Source organism: Achroia grisella, unplaced genomic scaffold, assembly GCF_030625045.1.
Source record: "Achroia grisella isolate CSIRO2021 unplaced genomic scaffold, CSIRO_AGI_Agris_v1 utg2671, whole genome shotgun sequence".
Classification (NCBI taxonomy): domain Eukaryota; kingdom Metazoa; phylum Arthropoda; class Insecta; order Lepidoptera; family Pyralidae; genus Achroia; species Achroia grisella.
Genome location: NW_026712758.1, coordinates 1,447,544 through 1,462,489, shown reverse-complemented (window position 1 = coordinate 1,462,489; position 14,946 = coordinate 1,447,544). Strand labels below are relative to the sequence as shown.

At 31.2% G+C, this 14,946-nt stretch overlaps 2 protein-coding genes and 1 pseudogene across 2 annotated transcripts; all 3 read left to right on the top strand.

Moving 5' to 3' along the window:
• The first annotated feature begins 722 nt into the window (after nt 1-722).
• LOC131842946 (protein Mpv17-like) lies at nt 723-2,427 on the top strand (annotated as a pseudogene).
• A 615-nt stretch (nt 2,428-3,042) lies between these two features.
• Nucleotides 3,043-3,526, top strand: LOC131842947 (prefoldin subunit 1-like). The gene has a single exon (XM_059191519.1). The coding sequence runs from the start codon at nt 3,103-3,105 to the stop codon at nt 3,484-3,486; it is 384 nt and encodes a 127-aa protein (XP_059047502.1). The 5' UTR covers nt 3,043-3,102; the 3' UTR covers nt 3,487-3,526.
• Nucleotides 3,527-10,412: 6,886 nt separating this feature from the next.
• Nucleotides 10,413-12,720, top strand: LOC131842925 (S-formylglutathione hydrolase-like). Its single transcript, XM_059191498.1, has 4 exons — nt 10,413-10,729; nt 10,804-11,049; nt 11,925-12,144; nt 12,383-12,720. The coding sequence occupies exons 1-4, from the start codon at nt 10,515-10,517 to the stop codon at nt 12,563-12,565; spliced, it is 864 nt and encodes a 287-aa protein (XP_059047481.1). The 5' UTR covers nt 10,413-10,514; the 3' UTR covers nt 12,566-12,720.
• The last annotated feature ends 2,226 nt before the right edge of the window (nt 12,721-14,946 follow it).

Here is a 14,946-nt window from a genome sequence, read left to right as displayed (position 1 = left end):
GATGGTATTTTAATGCCATTTTTCTGTAGCTTTCTTTACATCATCTGCGGTTGCAGTTTTTGGGAACTTGAAGTATTTGATACAGACTGTCCCCTGCAGTTGAAAGCTTTCTTTTATCCATATCTTTTGTTGTTTCGCTGAATATTTGGTTATTGTAGAACAATTAAGGTTAAACTCGTTAATAATATTCACTGAAGGGAAACTACGCCAATAATATTTTAGATTAGTTTTTTTGACATTTTTATGTTGGTGCCATAAGTTTGGATACATGTCCTTTGGCCATGGCAGTTTTCTACACTTTAACAGAGTCTAAGTGAAAACTATTTACTATTTTATTTAATGTCTACACCAACGTATTGGAAATTTCGAAAATATATAGAAAGATTATTCACTAAATAAAAACAATAGTTAATAAAATTTCAATGTACAATAAACGTTATTTGTTCTTAGGCGCTTAGGAATACATACACATACTTATAGTATTCACACTGCACAGATAAACTATGCGCTCTCTTTGTGAAAGTGATATTTATGGTTAATGGGAACACAAACCGCCGGAACCAAAAAAAAAGAGAAAAAAAGTGATATATCTGTCAGCTGTCAATAATCATATGACATTGACATTATGGCTAGTGTGTTATTGCTGTGGTGGTGAATAGTTTTGTTTTGATATTTCCATTCCAATGTCATGTATGTGTCAAACTTTCAGTTCCTAGAGCCAGAAGAAGAAAACAACTTTGAATTCAAAATCAAAACCATTAGAATTCAATTTACAAGGTGTAACAGTATTGTTTTTTAGATAAGAACACATGAACTCATTTTAAAGTAAAATTTAACTGATTTGTTTTAAAGCTATCATAAATATTAGATTTCTGTATATCATAACGTGACACAATACAATGCGTTTATAAATTATTTTACTGCGACTTTTTATAAAAATTGGTATGTATGGTGCAATTTAAGATATTTTGTATGTATACTATATATTATAAATTATAATAATAAACATTTAATATTTATGTATTACTAGCTTTTACCAGCGGTTTCCCTCGCATTGATTCATTCACTAGTTTTTTTTAATAAAAAGTAGCTTATGTTCATTGTAATACCTCAAGAACATGTGTACAATATTTCATGATGATCGGTAGTTTTTGTGTGAACATCCCTACTTGCACATTTATAATTTTATATATGTTGAAATTCATATGTGTGCAATAATTGTATTATTTATTAAATTTACTTATATTTTTCAGGACATGCAAGTAGCAATGAGGTTTCGTAATATATTCAAGTTATATCAGCAGGCCCTGGTACGTCGGGCCGTATTTGGTACAAGCAGTACAAACCGGTGCTCTCATGGGCGCAGGTGATTTAATATCTCAAACTGTAATTGAAAAGAAAATAATTAAGGAAATTGATTACAAAGGACTCTCCAGTTTTCTTCCATTGGATTATTTGTAGGTGTAAGTATTCATTATTGTTACTTTTATTTTTTGTTTCAAAATATAGGTATAAAATTTCAAATGCGAAAATATATATGTATGGATATGAATGATTATAGTCTATAAAAACTTCTAATTCAATATCAGTTAATATCCCTTCTGGAAACCTCTCCGAGGACCACTGTCATTTTTTTATTGTATCACTTAGAGCCTAATTAATTTACTACAAACAGCATGATAATAAATAGTCAATGTACCTTGTCTAAACATGATAGGACTGTCTATTTTGTCAGATGTCTTTTCTACAAATGGTTTCAATCATTGATTGATAGATTAAAAATTAATGGAATTGGTAATATATTTATACAATATTTTATCTGTGACATTTTAACCTTACAGTGACTACTATGATCAGATCAGTCATCTGACATGAAATAATATTTGCCTAGTAAATAAAGATTTTTTTTTTTAGGGTCCTGCTCTACGTCTTTGGTATGGACTACTTAATCAACACATTGGTTCTAGTGGAAAATCAGTTGCTATTAAGAAAGTATTCATTGATCAACTGGTATTTGCACCTGCATTTCTATTTCTAATTCTGTCAGGAGTGGGGACAATGCAAGGCAAATCTTGGAATAATGTTAAAAAAGATATCCATGCCAATTATTATGATGTGTTAAAAACAAATTACTATGTATGGCCATGGGTTCAGATTGTAAATTTTTACTATATACCCTTGCAGTATCAAGTACTGCTTGTTCAAGTTGTTGCTTTGTTTTGGAATACCTATTTGTCATGGAAAACAAATAGAGAGAGATTGTTAGAATAAATTGATGTGATAGACAGATCAAGTTGTGACTGTATTTTGCTTAAACAAATTTGTGCCTTTATGACATAAACATTAAAATTATTTACATACTAGTTTTCTGATAATGTAGCATTTTATATTGAGTTATAAGTACAGTGTCAAAAATGTAACATATTAATGGACTTCTTAGAAGTAGAGTGCCAAATAAAGGTAAATACAAACTTGTGCCAAATTGCAATTTTTACTATAGGTACTAAACAAATCGTAGAAATATTTAAATATATTTTATAAATTGGTACATACATAGTATATTTCAAAGTTAAAACTAAGAACCTGTATTATATCAATCTGTTGGTAAAATTAGTATATTTGTCTAGTTTCAAAGTTTTTGAGCTCGCATGAAATTACTCGTAACATATTTTTGAACTGTGAGTAGATTGATGCTAATGCAACTCTTAATAAGTCAGAATTTATATGTACCCGCTGTTTATATGTATTTATATGTACCCGCAATAGTAACATTTTAATTTTTACTTATTTGTCGCTGGAAGAAACTAGTATTTATTATACATGCTCGGCGTAGTTTAGATACTAATGGTAAAATCTCTGAAATATATGCTGCGTATTTAATAAGAATGAAAAAGTTTATGAGAATGACTAAATATCGACTCAATAATTTATTAATAAATTAATGTCTAAAAAATACTCTGTGTGCTAACGTAAACATTTGACATAAATTTGACAGTGAGTGGTGATCTTCTACGACAATGTAGAAGTTTTGACTGATAATCTGTGTTGTGTGCAATACTGTGAATTAAATAAATAAACTATTACGGAAGAAATATTACTATTATGGCTAAATCTGTAGATTTGGAGTTAAAGAAAGCTTTTACTGATTTGCAAATCAAAATGGTCGATACAAGAAAAAAAATTCATTTTATTGATTCACAAATAGAATTACTTAAACGGTGTATGCATCATGTAGACATTACTCAATGTGCCATCAGTTGCTATCCACCTGGAGCAAAAACTTATGAATCAGTGGGTAGGATGTTCCTTCTTACGGATTTAGAAGAGGTTAAAAATAATCTTAAAAATCGAGATACACAGTTAACAAAACGTGCTAGTGACTTCCAAAAAAACAAGGAGTATTTAGAAAACAATTTAAAAGAAAGCGAAGACAATATTAGAGAAATGGTTCAGCAACGGAGAGTGCAAAGCGAAAAAACTAATTAAGGAATTCAAAATACATGTAAAGATTAAGGTTGCTAATAAATTCTCTTTAATAATTTTATTTTCTCTTATTTATTTATATGTACATACAAAGCGTAAGTTTATTGCACATTTTTGTGATGAGTTTTGCGTTCCGAATGAGCGGTAGAATAATAAATAAAAGTGCTTATATTAATTAGGTTTATTAAAATAAAGGATTATTTCCATTTCTAAAAAATACCCACAAATTAATTCATAAAATCATACTTCTGATTACAAATGTATTGCTGCATATCCTGTGATATTCGAACTATGTACCATCGGCAGTAGGGAGGTTACACTCCCTTAATTTGATAAATGTTTTGTTCACAAGTTTTTCATTTAATGTCGCGTTGGAAACTATGCAAACGCAGACACTTAGAGGACTCTTACAAAATGATGCCGCTCAACTTTAGGTTTGATGGTATGGATTTACGCACACATACAGTAATACACGCACACAGACGCAAATAAACGTGTAGCACAATCGGTGTGGATTTAGTATGAACCATTTTGATCCTTGTAATATTTTAATTAATAATGTGATATGTTTCTACTTAACTGAGACTACTTATTGGATTTTTTAAATAACGTGATTTATCTTAATTATCAAAGTGCTAATAATGACCATATTTTTTTATTATATTATTCCTAGAGGGTTGATGTCAGGATGCTGGCCGATTGTACAACTAAAAGCCAAAACCTTAAGTAATATGAGTAACAAATAATTGGGATAAGGATGGAAGATGAAATTACTATAACATAAATTTACTAATTAATTCTTCTTACATATTAATTCAGTTTATTTATTAATAGATACAATATAATTTATTATAAGATACAATATAATTATTTTATTTATATATAATAGTTCTGTTTTCAAGGCTTTGTTTTGATTTAAAGGTCCCATCTTTATATGTATATTAGGTGTGTCCGCGACTTCGTCAGCGTGGTATAATGAAATTGACCAAATAAAGGAAATATATTTAGATTATAACCTAAAAAAGTTTCTTTGTTTCAATTAAACAATGACGATACTTTTATACAACCTTTCATCTCCGCTTTTAATCCCTTACAATACTTTTTTCGCACTATAAAGTAGTCTATGACCTTTCTCAGGGTATACTATCTGTGTATATGTATATCTATCTATATAGACTACCTGTGTATATATATATAGTGAATTTACAAGATACAGGGGAATAACACCCGAGTTTTCAGGAATGGTAACGCATGAGGGAAACAATGTGCTGATATGAACATGGCAGGTACTGCTCATGTATATAGGCGACAGTTCAGCTTGTTTTCCTTTCTAAGTTGTAAAAAAAAAAGCTTCAACTGCTATCATTGCTGTTCCTGCATCATTGACGTCGCCGCATGATATTGGCTGATATTGCAGCTTCTCGTTCTTGGTTGGTCGATTCTTGATTCTTGATAAATAATTAATTGTTAATGTCAAACCTTTTTATAAATTATTATAAGACGCCTCATTGATTATATGTAATGAAATCACCATGAGCTATAGAGATTTTGGACAGAACCTTAAAAGACCTTAGAAACACCTCTGCTCTCATTGGCGGGATTACTTTTATACTTTTGCTGGAGATTTCTGAAAGACTCTCTGTGTCATTAACATCGTCTCCCTTATGGACTTTAATTGAAAGTTTAAAACTACTGACAAATTTGAGAGCTCATTTTTATGGAAGCACAGAAGTGATTTCCCACACTAAATGCTCAAACTTGAGGAAGGAATTTTTCAAAAGCATGATCCAGTCATGAAATTTAAGCCCGCCGAACATGTGCAATGGCGTCCCATTGGATATATTGCTTACTAAAGAATTGAAGCTTATATACCAAGAATACCGATGATTCCAACTGATCTGCCAATACCATTTTAACGGCTTCAATTTCCGGTTAAAATATCATCTACACATGTAATAGATCTATGTATGTTTTGATCTTAAAAAACTACGCAGATTTTGATTCGTTGTTATTTAATAGACAGAATAGATAGACTCAAGAGGAAGGTTTATATATAACGTCCCAATACTGTACACGGATCTTTAAACGCGCGATAACCTATATATCCCATATTCACGCGGGCGAAGCCGCGAGAATATGGGAAAAGCTAGTCTCTAAATAAAAACATTTATAATGTTGTTGACTTTTCACCCAAACACGCATAATTATTTGACATAACTGTACAGTAATGAAAGTCCAACGAGTATAATAACAGAATAGCTACAATTTAGAAATATCTGTATTGTGTAAAATAAAATAAAATTGGATAAAATATCTCTAAACATTAAGGAATATAATTTATATATAATTTGGTAATTTATTTACAATCCACATTGCATACTAGATGATATACACTATATAACACAAGACAAATGTACGTAAAAATAATAATGGTATTTTTATAAACAATAACCCTATTTTAATTTAGAAAAAAGCTACAAAATAAACATAGAGTAAAATTGGTTTACATTTTCTTACATTTTCTCTCAGATAAGCGTTATTTTTTAAAATACTAAAATGTTCTCTTTTTTAATTTTAACAATTAATTGCCATTAGTGTGACGAAATACCATGCTCTTGTGCTTTTCATAGTCCAGCAGGGTAGGTAGGTTTTATTTGTAGCATAACTGTACTTTTGTCTTGGCATGCTAAAATAAATATTATTATTATATATATATATGTATATATATATTTAACAACAACTTTAAATTAATATTCGTAGAAATAAGTATATATTAGCAAAATTAATTAAATATTACTTAAATTATCAAAATGGTTTAGTCGCTCTATACTAATGTTCACTGACGAATGTCTTATCTTAGCGGTGTTGTAAAAAATGGCATAGGTCCTACCTCGACGAGCGCTAGCGCGCCACTGAGAATTTACTTTTGGCGCAACGGAATTTATACAACTTTAAATTATTATTATTGTTTATTTTTTCTTAGAAACTTATATATTTTTTTTATATTTCTAATTTACAAGTATATTAACTTTATTATTATGTTTTTTTTATGCAAAAATTTCGTTGTATTTATGAGAAAATTAGAAATGATTATGGCAAAGTTTTGTTGAAATTTCGGGTTTCATTATGATCAATTTTTTAGATATTTAAGTTGAAAATGAAAAAATGGACGATGCTGTCTCAATTTATAAAGTAATTATCAAGTTTTAGTACAAATATCATATCAATTTATGTTTGTTTATTAATGAACGACGACCCCAAACTTCTGTCATTTAGCGTTTTTGAATAAACTATTTTAGAAATTAGGAAGACTAACAAAGAGAAAATTAACATTTCAAAGATGTTGTTTTTAAGATTAGATATCTATCTATATAATTCAGGAATCAAAATGTATATCCGACTCTTAATTTCTTAGAACCAGAACCCCAAAGACACTGCTTTTAGGCCAAAAAATGTGAAAGGCCTCTTAACGTACTGGCGGTCTTTTCCAACCATTCTCTTGGACATTGTGTATTCCCCTAAAGTCCTCGGGGACTTTAGGGGAATACACAATGTCCAAGAGCCAGGGCCTAATTTCGTCAATCATTTCCTCTCGATCGAAAACTTCTAAACGTATAATAAAACCGAGTGATAGTCAGCTGCGGTTCCAAAGGTGGGTTAAGGAACAGGAGTACAGGACCCTCAGAAATATTATTTTTTATAAAAAGTTGTAATTGCTTATTATTGAAAGAATTTACAGTAATATAACGTGGTAGATTGGTTCCGAGTTATAGAAAAATGCGTAGTATAAATATTCCCGTATAACGCGTTACGTATAAATTATTACTATATTAAGACTGAAATATGCACGTTATATTAAAATAAAAACTAAACTATGAACATTCTAAATAAAAAACTTATGCAAATATACTAAAAAAACGAATTATGAACTGCACAAAAGAAATCAACATGAACAAATCATTATAAATTTACGGTACAGAAATAAAATGTGAGAAATCCCAGCGATATGTGGGGGAATGCCCCTATTATACGGGATTGATTTCCCCATAATATGAAATTTGCGTTATTAGAGTACGTGTTAAAAGGGGGATTACTGTATTTTGGCAGGTCTACTGCTTAATAGATAGTGTTGTTGAAAAGATTAATTTTTCTACAACGCCATTTAGCGCCAGACAAAAAAGTTATTTAAATATACATTCCTAAACAAGATTCAGTCTTTTACGGACTTTAAAGTTGTAATACATAAATGTTACGTTTACATTCAGTCGCTTCCCCTGCCACTGGCGATGCCGAAAATATTGCCGCGTCAGCGTCGACGGGAGTCGACGCGAGTGAGTGTCGTTTTGCACTCAGCCCTCATACCTACTTATTTACCGGGCCACTCGCAAACGTGGCGGACGTCGAGGTTGTTGCGGCAACAGCTGCATGTCTACTTAGTGTAATGAATTATTTAAACGTTGTGAAAAGAAATTAAAAAAAAACGCTATCGCCAAAGAAGATTAAAAAAAATCATCTAAATCGAACGACGTAAGTACTCAGTAGTAGTACTTAATATTAAAAGTGTACTTATAGGAAGTTATAGCTTCCTACGAGGGTCATTTGAAAAGTTCTTAGCCTAACATGGTTAAAGTCATTAGTTTTTTTTTTTTATAAGTACCCTCATTTTGTAGTTACATTATGTAGCAACAAGTATGCACATTTTAGTTTATTCAGGACAATGCGCGCGTTCACACCTCTGTGCAATCTATGGCAGAAATCCATCAATGTGGCTTCGAATTGTTACCTCATTCCCCATATTCACCGGATCTAATTAGCACCGTCCGACTTTTATCTGTTCCTAAAGCTGAAAAATTTTTTAGGTGGTAAACATTTTTTCACTATTGAAGAGGTCATAGCCGCCGTGGACGCTTATTTTGAGAAGTTAGACGAAGATTTTTTTAAAACGGGTATCGAAGCATTACCGGGTCGATGGAAAAAGTGTTTTGAGCTCGGAGGAGAGTATGTTGAAAAATAAAAATAAACTCAAAATCGAGTGGTTTCATTAAGTATGTTAGGCTAAGGCTTTTTAAATGACCCTCGTATAAGTACACTTTTAATATTAAAGAGAAAAACCAACAATTGAGGGAGCGCCAGGCAGCGCGAGTGGCAGCGCCAATGGCATGGGAAGGAAGGAAACACCATTCGTGTTTACACTCTCGCGCTGCTCACATCCTCACTCGAGCTGAGTGTGAATTGGGCTTAAAATACAGCTGATATTCACTAGGAACGCAACGCACGCAAGTTGATCTATCACTATATACGCTGGCCACTTATCACAGCAGTCAGGTAAAGTTAGGTTACCTCACTGTAGCATGTTAATTCGGAATTTACTACTTTGTTTGACAGGGATAACTGCTTGAAAGTCGACTGGATATATAGGATACATTGCCAAGAGTTTTTGATCTGTCTTTCGATAAGTTTCTTTTTGATCTGTCTTTTAAGGCCTCTAGGGGGTGAAGGTTGGGCCTAGAGGTGTGCCCCTTTGCTCCGGCATGAACTCCGGGGGCAACAACCCTCGAATAACTGGATTGATAGCCCATTGGCCGGCCCCAAGTGCCCCAACTGTCTACCGTCCTAAAACTAATTTAAATTCTAAAATCTAAGCCTGGGATTTTATATACAAATGAATACACATATTTACATTAACTTATCGTATCTTAAGTGGTAGTACCATACTTCTTTTTTTTAATTATTATTTTTGTCCTCCAAGTATTGTATATATTTACCTACTTACTTAAGCTACTAAGTTTCCTCTCGCCCCACGCCCCCGTATACTCTGTGGTATTTGGTATGACTTTGTATTGTCAAGCTCACAAGTTGACAGACAGACACTGACTGATTGACTGACTCATTGACAGTCGACGATCTTACTATTATTGTCATAGGAGGGTCTTCGCAGATATACTAAATTAATCTTGGATAATTAAATTTATCAGGTCTCCCCCACGCTTTCCACCAAGGAAATAACAGATTACTTATTTTAGTTAAATTTATCTGAAATCCATTTTACTTTAATTTTTCCATCGTAGTCCACACCGGCTATCCATTTAATTTAATTAAGTAAGTGAAATATTGAAATTATTCGTAATATTACATTTACAATCCATTAATGCATACTAGATTTACTCTCGATAAAACCATATAACGAAAAGAGTAACATGCGGAGTTAAAATCTCAACTTTAAATCTATCTGCCATTAATATCAAGCCGGTTACTGGCTAGCCGGCGATTATATTAATGGGATGATGTACAACTATTAATTTTATTTATCATAAAAATAAGGAGCAAGGTGTGCGAGTGATATATCATCTTATCTAAGGAATAATTTGAATAATTTATATTTTTTTAATTGTTCAGAAAATACAAAATTATAAAATCTACCTTCAGTACTAGCTCATATCTAGTACTGAAGGTTGGTATTATACTTTTCTTTTCAGTATGGGGATGAACAAATAAGAACAAAATAAGTGTGTATATGACAGGCTTGTGAAAGGAACAGGATGTTCAATCTAACTTGTATACCTATCATTTTTATCTTTTGGCCACATTTGTTGCCAACTTTTGAGAATATTTACTCCAGAATTCTCGTCTATTTGTCCAGCATACGCCTGGCTCCTGGAGTATGATTTTAAAACGTTGTTTGCTAAGAATTACTATTTTATAATTATATATGAACTATTTGTAAACCATAGAATTTGGTATTATAACAATTAGTTGTAATAAATTGTCAGTGTATCCTGAAAGTGTTCATTTAAATGATCTACTGTTCTATTATATGAAATGAAAATTGTCAGTTTTATACAATCAAACCACAAATTTCCAAAATACATATGTAAATAAATAATGATGGAAATAAGTAGTATCTTATTTTATTGAACATAATACAAATGAATAGAAAATTTGCTAAACACTGATTATTCACAGTTATTGTTAAGATTATGTTCATAATTTAGTAAGTAATCTAATTGTGCAATATTTATTACAGTAATAAGATGGATTCCTTACAATTAGTTTCATCAAATAAAATATTTGGAGGCTACCAGAAGATATATGCACATGAGTCCTCAGAATTGAAATGCAAAATGAATTTTTCAATCTACTTACCACCACAAGCTGAAGGGGGTGATGTCAATCTGCCTGTGATATTTTATCTGTCAGGACTCACTTGTACTGAACAAAACTTCATTACTAAATCTGGCTTTCAAAGGTATATTTTGTCTCCTGGTTTTGTTTACGAAATATGTTTTAGTACATTTTATATACATTGTACTTTCTAAACAGATATGCTGCTGAACACGGAATTATTGTTGTGGGTCCAGATACTTCTCCTAGAGGTATAAAGTTACCAGGCGATGATGACTCTTGGGATTTTGGAGTATCTGCTGGATTTTACCTTGATGCTGTTACTGATCCTTGGTCCAAACATTATAGAATGGGCAGTTATATCACTAAGGAATTGTATGAATTAATTCAAAATGCTTACAGTGATGTGGTAGACCCTGCTAGATTCGGAATTATGGGGCATAGGTAACTTAATAACAGTTTACAAATACTTTAATATTTCACATAAGAATCTATTTAATGGTTTTAATATGAAAGTACAATTGTTTTCATTGTCGTCATTGGATGTCATCATAATGCATTACATAATATCACATAGTCTAAATTGATGGTGTCACCTCATAGGTTATAAGTTTAAGGCCTTATATGTCGTAATTTGAGTGTAGATAATACAACAAATGTAATTGATAAGCATTGGTCAAACTTTATCTCAATAATAAAGTTAAATAATAGGTAATTATTGTCTTGGTATATTTATAATTATCAATAATTACATAATTAAAATTTTTATTATATACCATGTGAGATAAAGTTGTTAAGTAATCTTAAAATCCTCATGTATTACAATGATTATACAGTATTTACAAATATACTTTATTACCTCACTGTGCTTATATTTCAGAAACCACTAATAATAATAATTTGTCCACCAAATATATAGTATTTGTATAGAAAGTTACAAATTATTTTACCTTATTGTGAGCTAGATGACAGCCATGAATTTTTTAATTTTATAATACTAGTCTGCTAGCTGAAGTAAGGTGTCAGCAAAGGGATTCATTTAGGCATTCTAAGATGGATTTTGATTTATTATATGTAAACAATAATCAATTCTTTCAAACTTTTTGCATCTGCATTATAGGTTTGAATGAAGGGTGTACAAAACCTCTATTTATACTCAGAATTACATTTATTTCGAACAAAACTGATTCATTTGTTTGACTGTGTCTTGTGGGTAACCATGATAATTTTCAGGGGGACCACATGGAGTTCGACAAAACCATTTCTTTCCAGATTCCATTTTTGTCCAGGTTTATTGTAATTTAAATTAATGTTTTCAGTATGGGGGGACATGGCGCACTGATTTCCACTTTAAGAAACCCTGGTTTATTCAAATCAGTCAGCGCTTTTGCTCCTATTTGCAATCCAAGTGCGTGTCCATGGGGTGAAAAAGCTTTTACTGGATACCTGGGTACGGATAAGAGTCAGTGGGCAGAATGGGACGCGACTGAGCTTGTAAAAAAATACGATGGACCCCCACTCACTATGCTTATTGATCAAGTAAGTATTATTGTTATTATTCTCGACGGCCTCGGTAGTCTAGCGGTTGATATACCTACCATAAGACACATATTACTTCCGATGGTCAAGGGTTTGATTTATCAAATCGTGTATTGCCATTTTTGTTCACGAGTACGATTGTATATATTGTTCTGGGTGATTTCTATATATATATTTTATTTTATAAAATAAAATGTATTTAAATGGCGTTTCTTAAAATATATTTTTCTACGTACAGGGCGCTGGTGACAAATTTTATATTGAGAAGCAACTTCTACCCGAGAATTTAGTAGAGGCATGCCGCTCAGTTGGAGTTCCAGTGATACTGAATTTGCGGGAGGACTATGATCATTCTTACTACTATATATCGACTTATATTGGAGAACATTTCGATTTTCATGCTAAAATTCTTAAAGCATAAGCTTAACAGTGGTTGTTCAGTATTTTATTCTGAATTCCGTCTCTGAAATATAGATCGAACCATTCTCAAATTTCAGATACCCTGTAATAATATATTTACTACATACTATACTATCTAAATGGAGGTGCATTTAAATATTGTTATTGTTTTTTGTAAATAAAATTATGTTTGTAATATGTTTTTTATTGATATAAACATTTGTATTATTGATAAAATTGGTGTAACGTGAGGGGAAGAGAATGGTTAGTAATGTGGACAGGTTGACCTCCACGTGGTTCCCTTTGGAAAACATCGTAATAAATTTGTGGTGAATTTACCACGATGGACTACCTGACCTGACCTCGTGTGCATCTTATCATACTCCACTGGTGCCCCGCCAGCATAAACCGTTAGCGCAGACGGGTGTACCATTCCACTGTCATGCAAAAAAAATGGTGACGTAATGAGTTTTTTTTATGATGGCGAATACCTGTATTTTTTGAGTATTAGGAAAAATGTTAATATGAAAAAAGATCTTGTAGAATATTTTTAAATACAATATTTCACTTAATTAGGTATTATTATTTAAATGGATATGCCGGAAAATACTGATTCAAGTCAATTATAAACATACTGAATAATATATTAATTATGCATATTATGTGTAATCCAATAATTAGCGAATTCATTATCCTTACTCCTTACTATTTTACTTATTACTATTACTATTACTATTTTACTATTTACTATTAATATTATAAATGCGAAAGTAACTCTGTCTGTCTGTCTGTCTGTCTGTCTGTCTGTCTGTCTCGCTTTCACGCCAAAACTACTGAACCGATTTAAATGAAATTTGGTACACAGATAGTCTAGACCCTGAGAAAGGACATAGGCTACTTTTTAATGCGAAAAAAGGGTTGTAAGGGGTTGAAATTGGGGATGAAAGATTGTATGGAAGAATCGTCATTTTTGAAGGTAGAAGCTTGAAACTTATTTTTGAGGCTGCTAATTAAATATAAATAAATATGACATACAAAGTTTTTAAAAAATTTACCCTTAAGGGGGTTAAATAAATTAGGGGATATTTTTTTATGTAAATTCGTTATTATTGAAGCTAGAAGATTGAAACTTATTTTTGAGGCTGTTGATTAAATATAAATAAATATAACATACTAAGTTTGTAAAAATCTTACCCTTAAGGGGTAAAATAAAATAGGGGATGAAAGTTTTTAGGTAAATTTGTCATTTTTGAAACTAGAAACTGATTTTTGAGGCTGTTGATTGACTAGAAATAAGCCTGGAAATTTTGAAAAATGTTAACCTTAAGGGGGTAAAATAAAATAGGGGATGAAAGTTTTTAGGTAAATTTGTCATTTTTGAAGCTTGAAACTGATTTTTGAGGCTGTTGATTGACTATAAATAAATAAGCCATGATATTTTGTAAAAATGTTACCCTTAAGGGGGTAAAATAAAATAGGGGATGAAAGTTTGAATGTAAATTCGTCATTTTTGAAGCTAGAAGCTTGAAACTTATTTTTGAGGCTGTTGATTAAATATAAATAAATAGGCCATCAAAGTTTATAAAAATGTTAGCCTTAAGAGGTTAAATAAAATAGGGGATAAAAGTTTTTATTTAAATTCGTCATGTTTGAAACTAGAAGCTTGAAACTGATTTTTGAGGCTGTTGATTGACTATGAATAAATAAGCCATGAAATTTTGTAAAAATGTTACCCTTAAGGGGGTAAAATAAAATAGGGGATGAAAGTTTGAATGTAAATTCGTCATTTTTAAAGCTAGAAGCTTGAAACTTATTTTTTAAGCTGTTGATTATAAATAAATAGGCCATCAAAGTTTATAAAAATGCTACCCTTAAGGGGATAAAATAAAATAGGGGATGAAAGTTGTTATATAAATTCGTCATGTTTGAAGCCAAAAGCGTGAAGCTTATTTTTGAGTCTGTTGATTGACTATAAATAAATAGGCCATGAAATTTTGTAAAAATGTTACCATTAAGGGGTAAAATAAAATAGGGGATGAAAGTTTGAATGTAAATTCGTCATTTTTGAAGCTAGAAGCTTGAAACTTATTTTTGAGGCTGTTGATTAAATATAAATAAATAGGCCATCAAAGTTTATAAAAATGTTAGCCTTAAGAGGTTAAATAAAATAGGGGATGAAAGTTTTTATGTAAATTCGTCATTTTTGAAGCTAGAAGCTTGAAACTGATTTTTGAGGCTGTTGATTGACTATAAATAAATAAGCCATGAAATTTTGTAAAAATGTTACCCTTAAGGGGGTAAAATAAAATAGGGGATGAAAGTTTGAATGTAAATTCGTCATTTTTGAAGCTAGAAGCTTGAAACTTATTTTTGAGGCTGTTGATTAAAAATAAATAAATAGGC

What these genes read in the sequence shown, in the direction of transcription:
- LOC131842947 (XM_059191519.1), top strand. Translation starts at nt 3,103, where the DNA reads ATGGCTAAATCTGTAGATTTGGAGTTAAAGAAAGCTTTTACTGATTTG.
- LOC131842925 (XM_059191498.1), top strand. Translation starts at nt 10,515, where the DNA reads ATGGATTCCTTACAATTAGTTTCATCAAATAAAATATTTGGAGGCTAC. An exon ending in ACTAAATCTGGCTTTCAAAG is followed by an intron (nt 10,730 to 10,803) that starts GTATATTTTGTC and finishes CTTTCTAAACAG; the next exon opens with ATATGCTGCTGAACACGGAA. An exon ending in TCACTATGCTTATTGATCAA is followed by an intron (nt 12,145 to 12,382) that starts GTAAGTATTATT and finishes TTCTACGTACAG; the next exon opens with GGCGCTGGTGACAAATTTTA.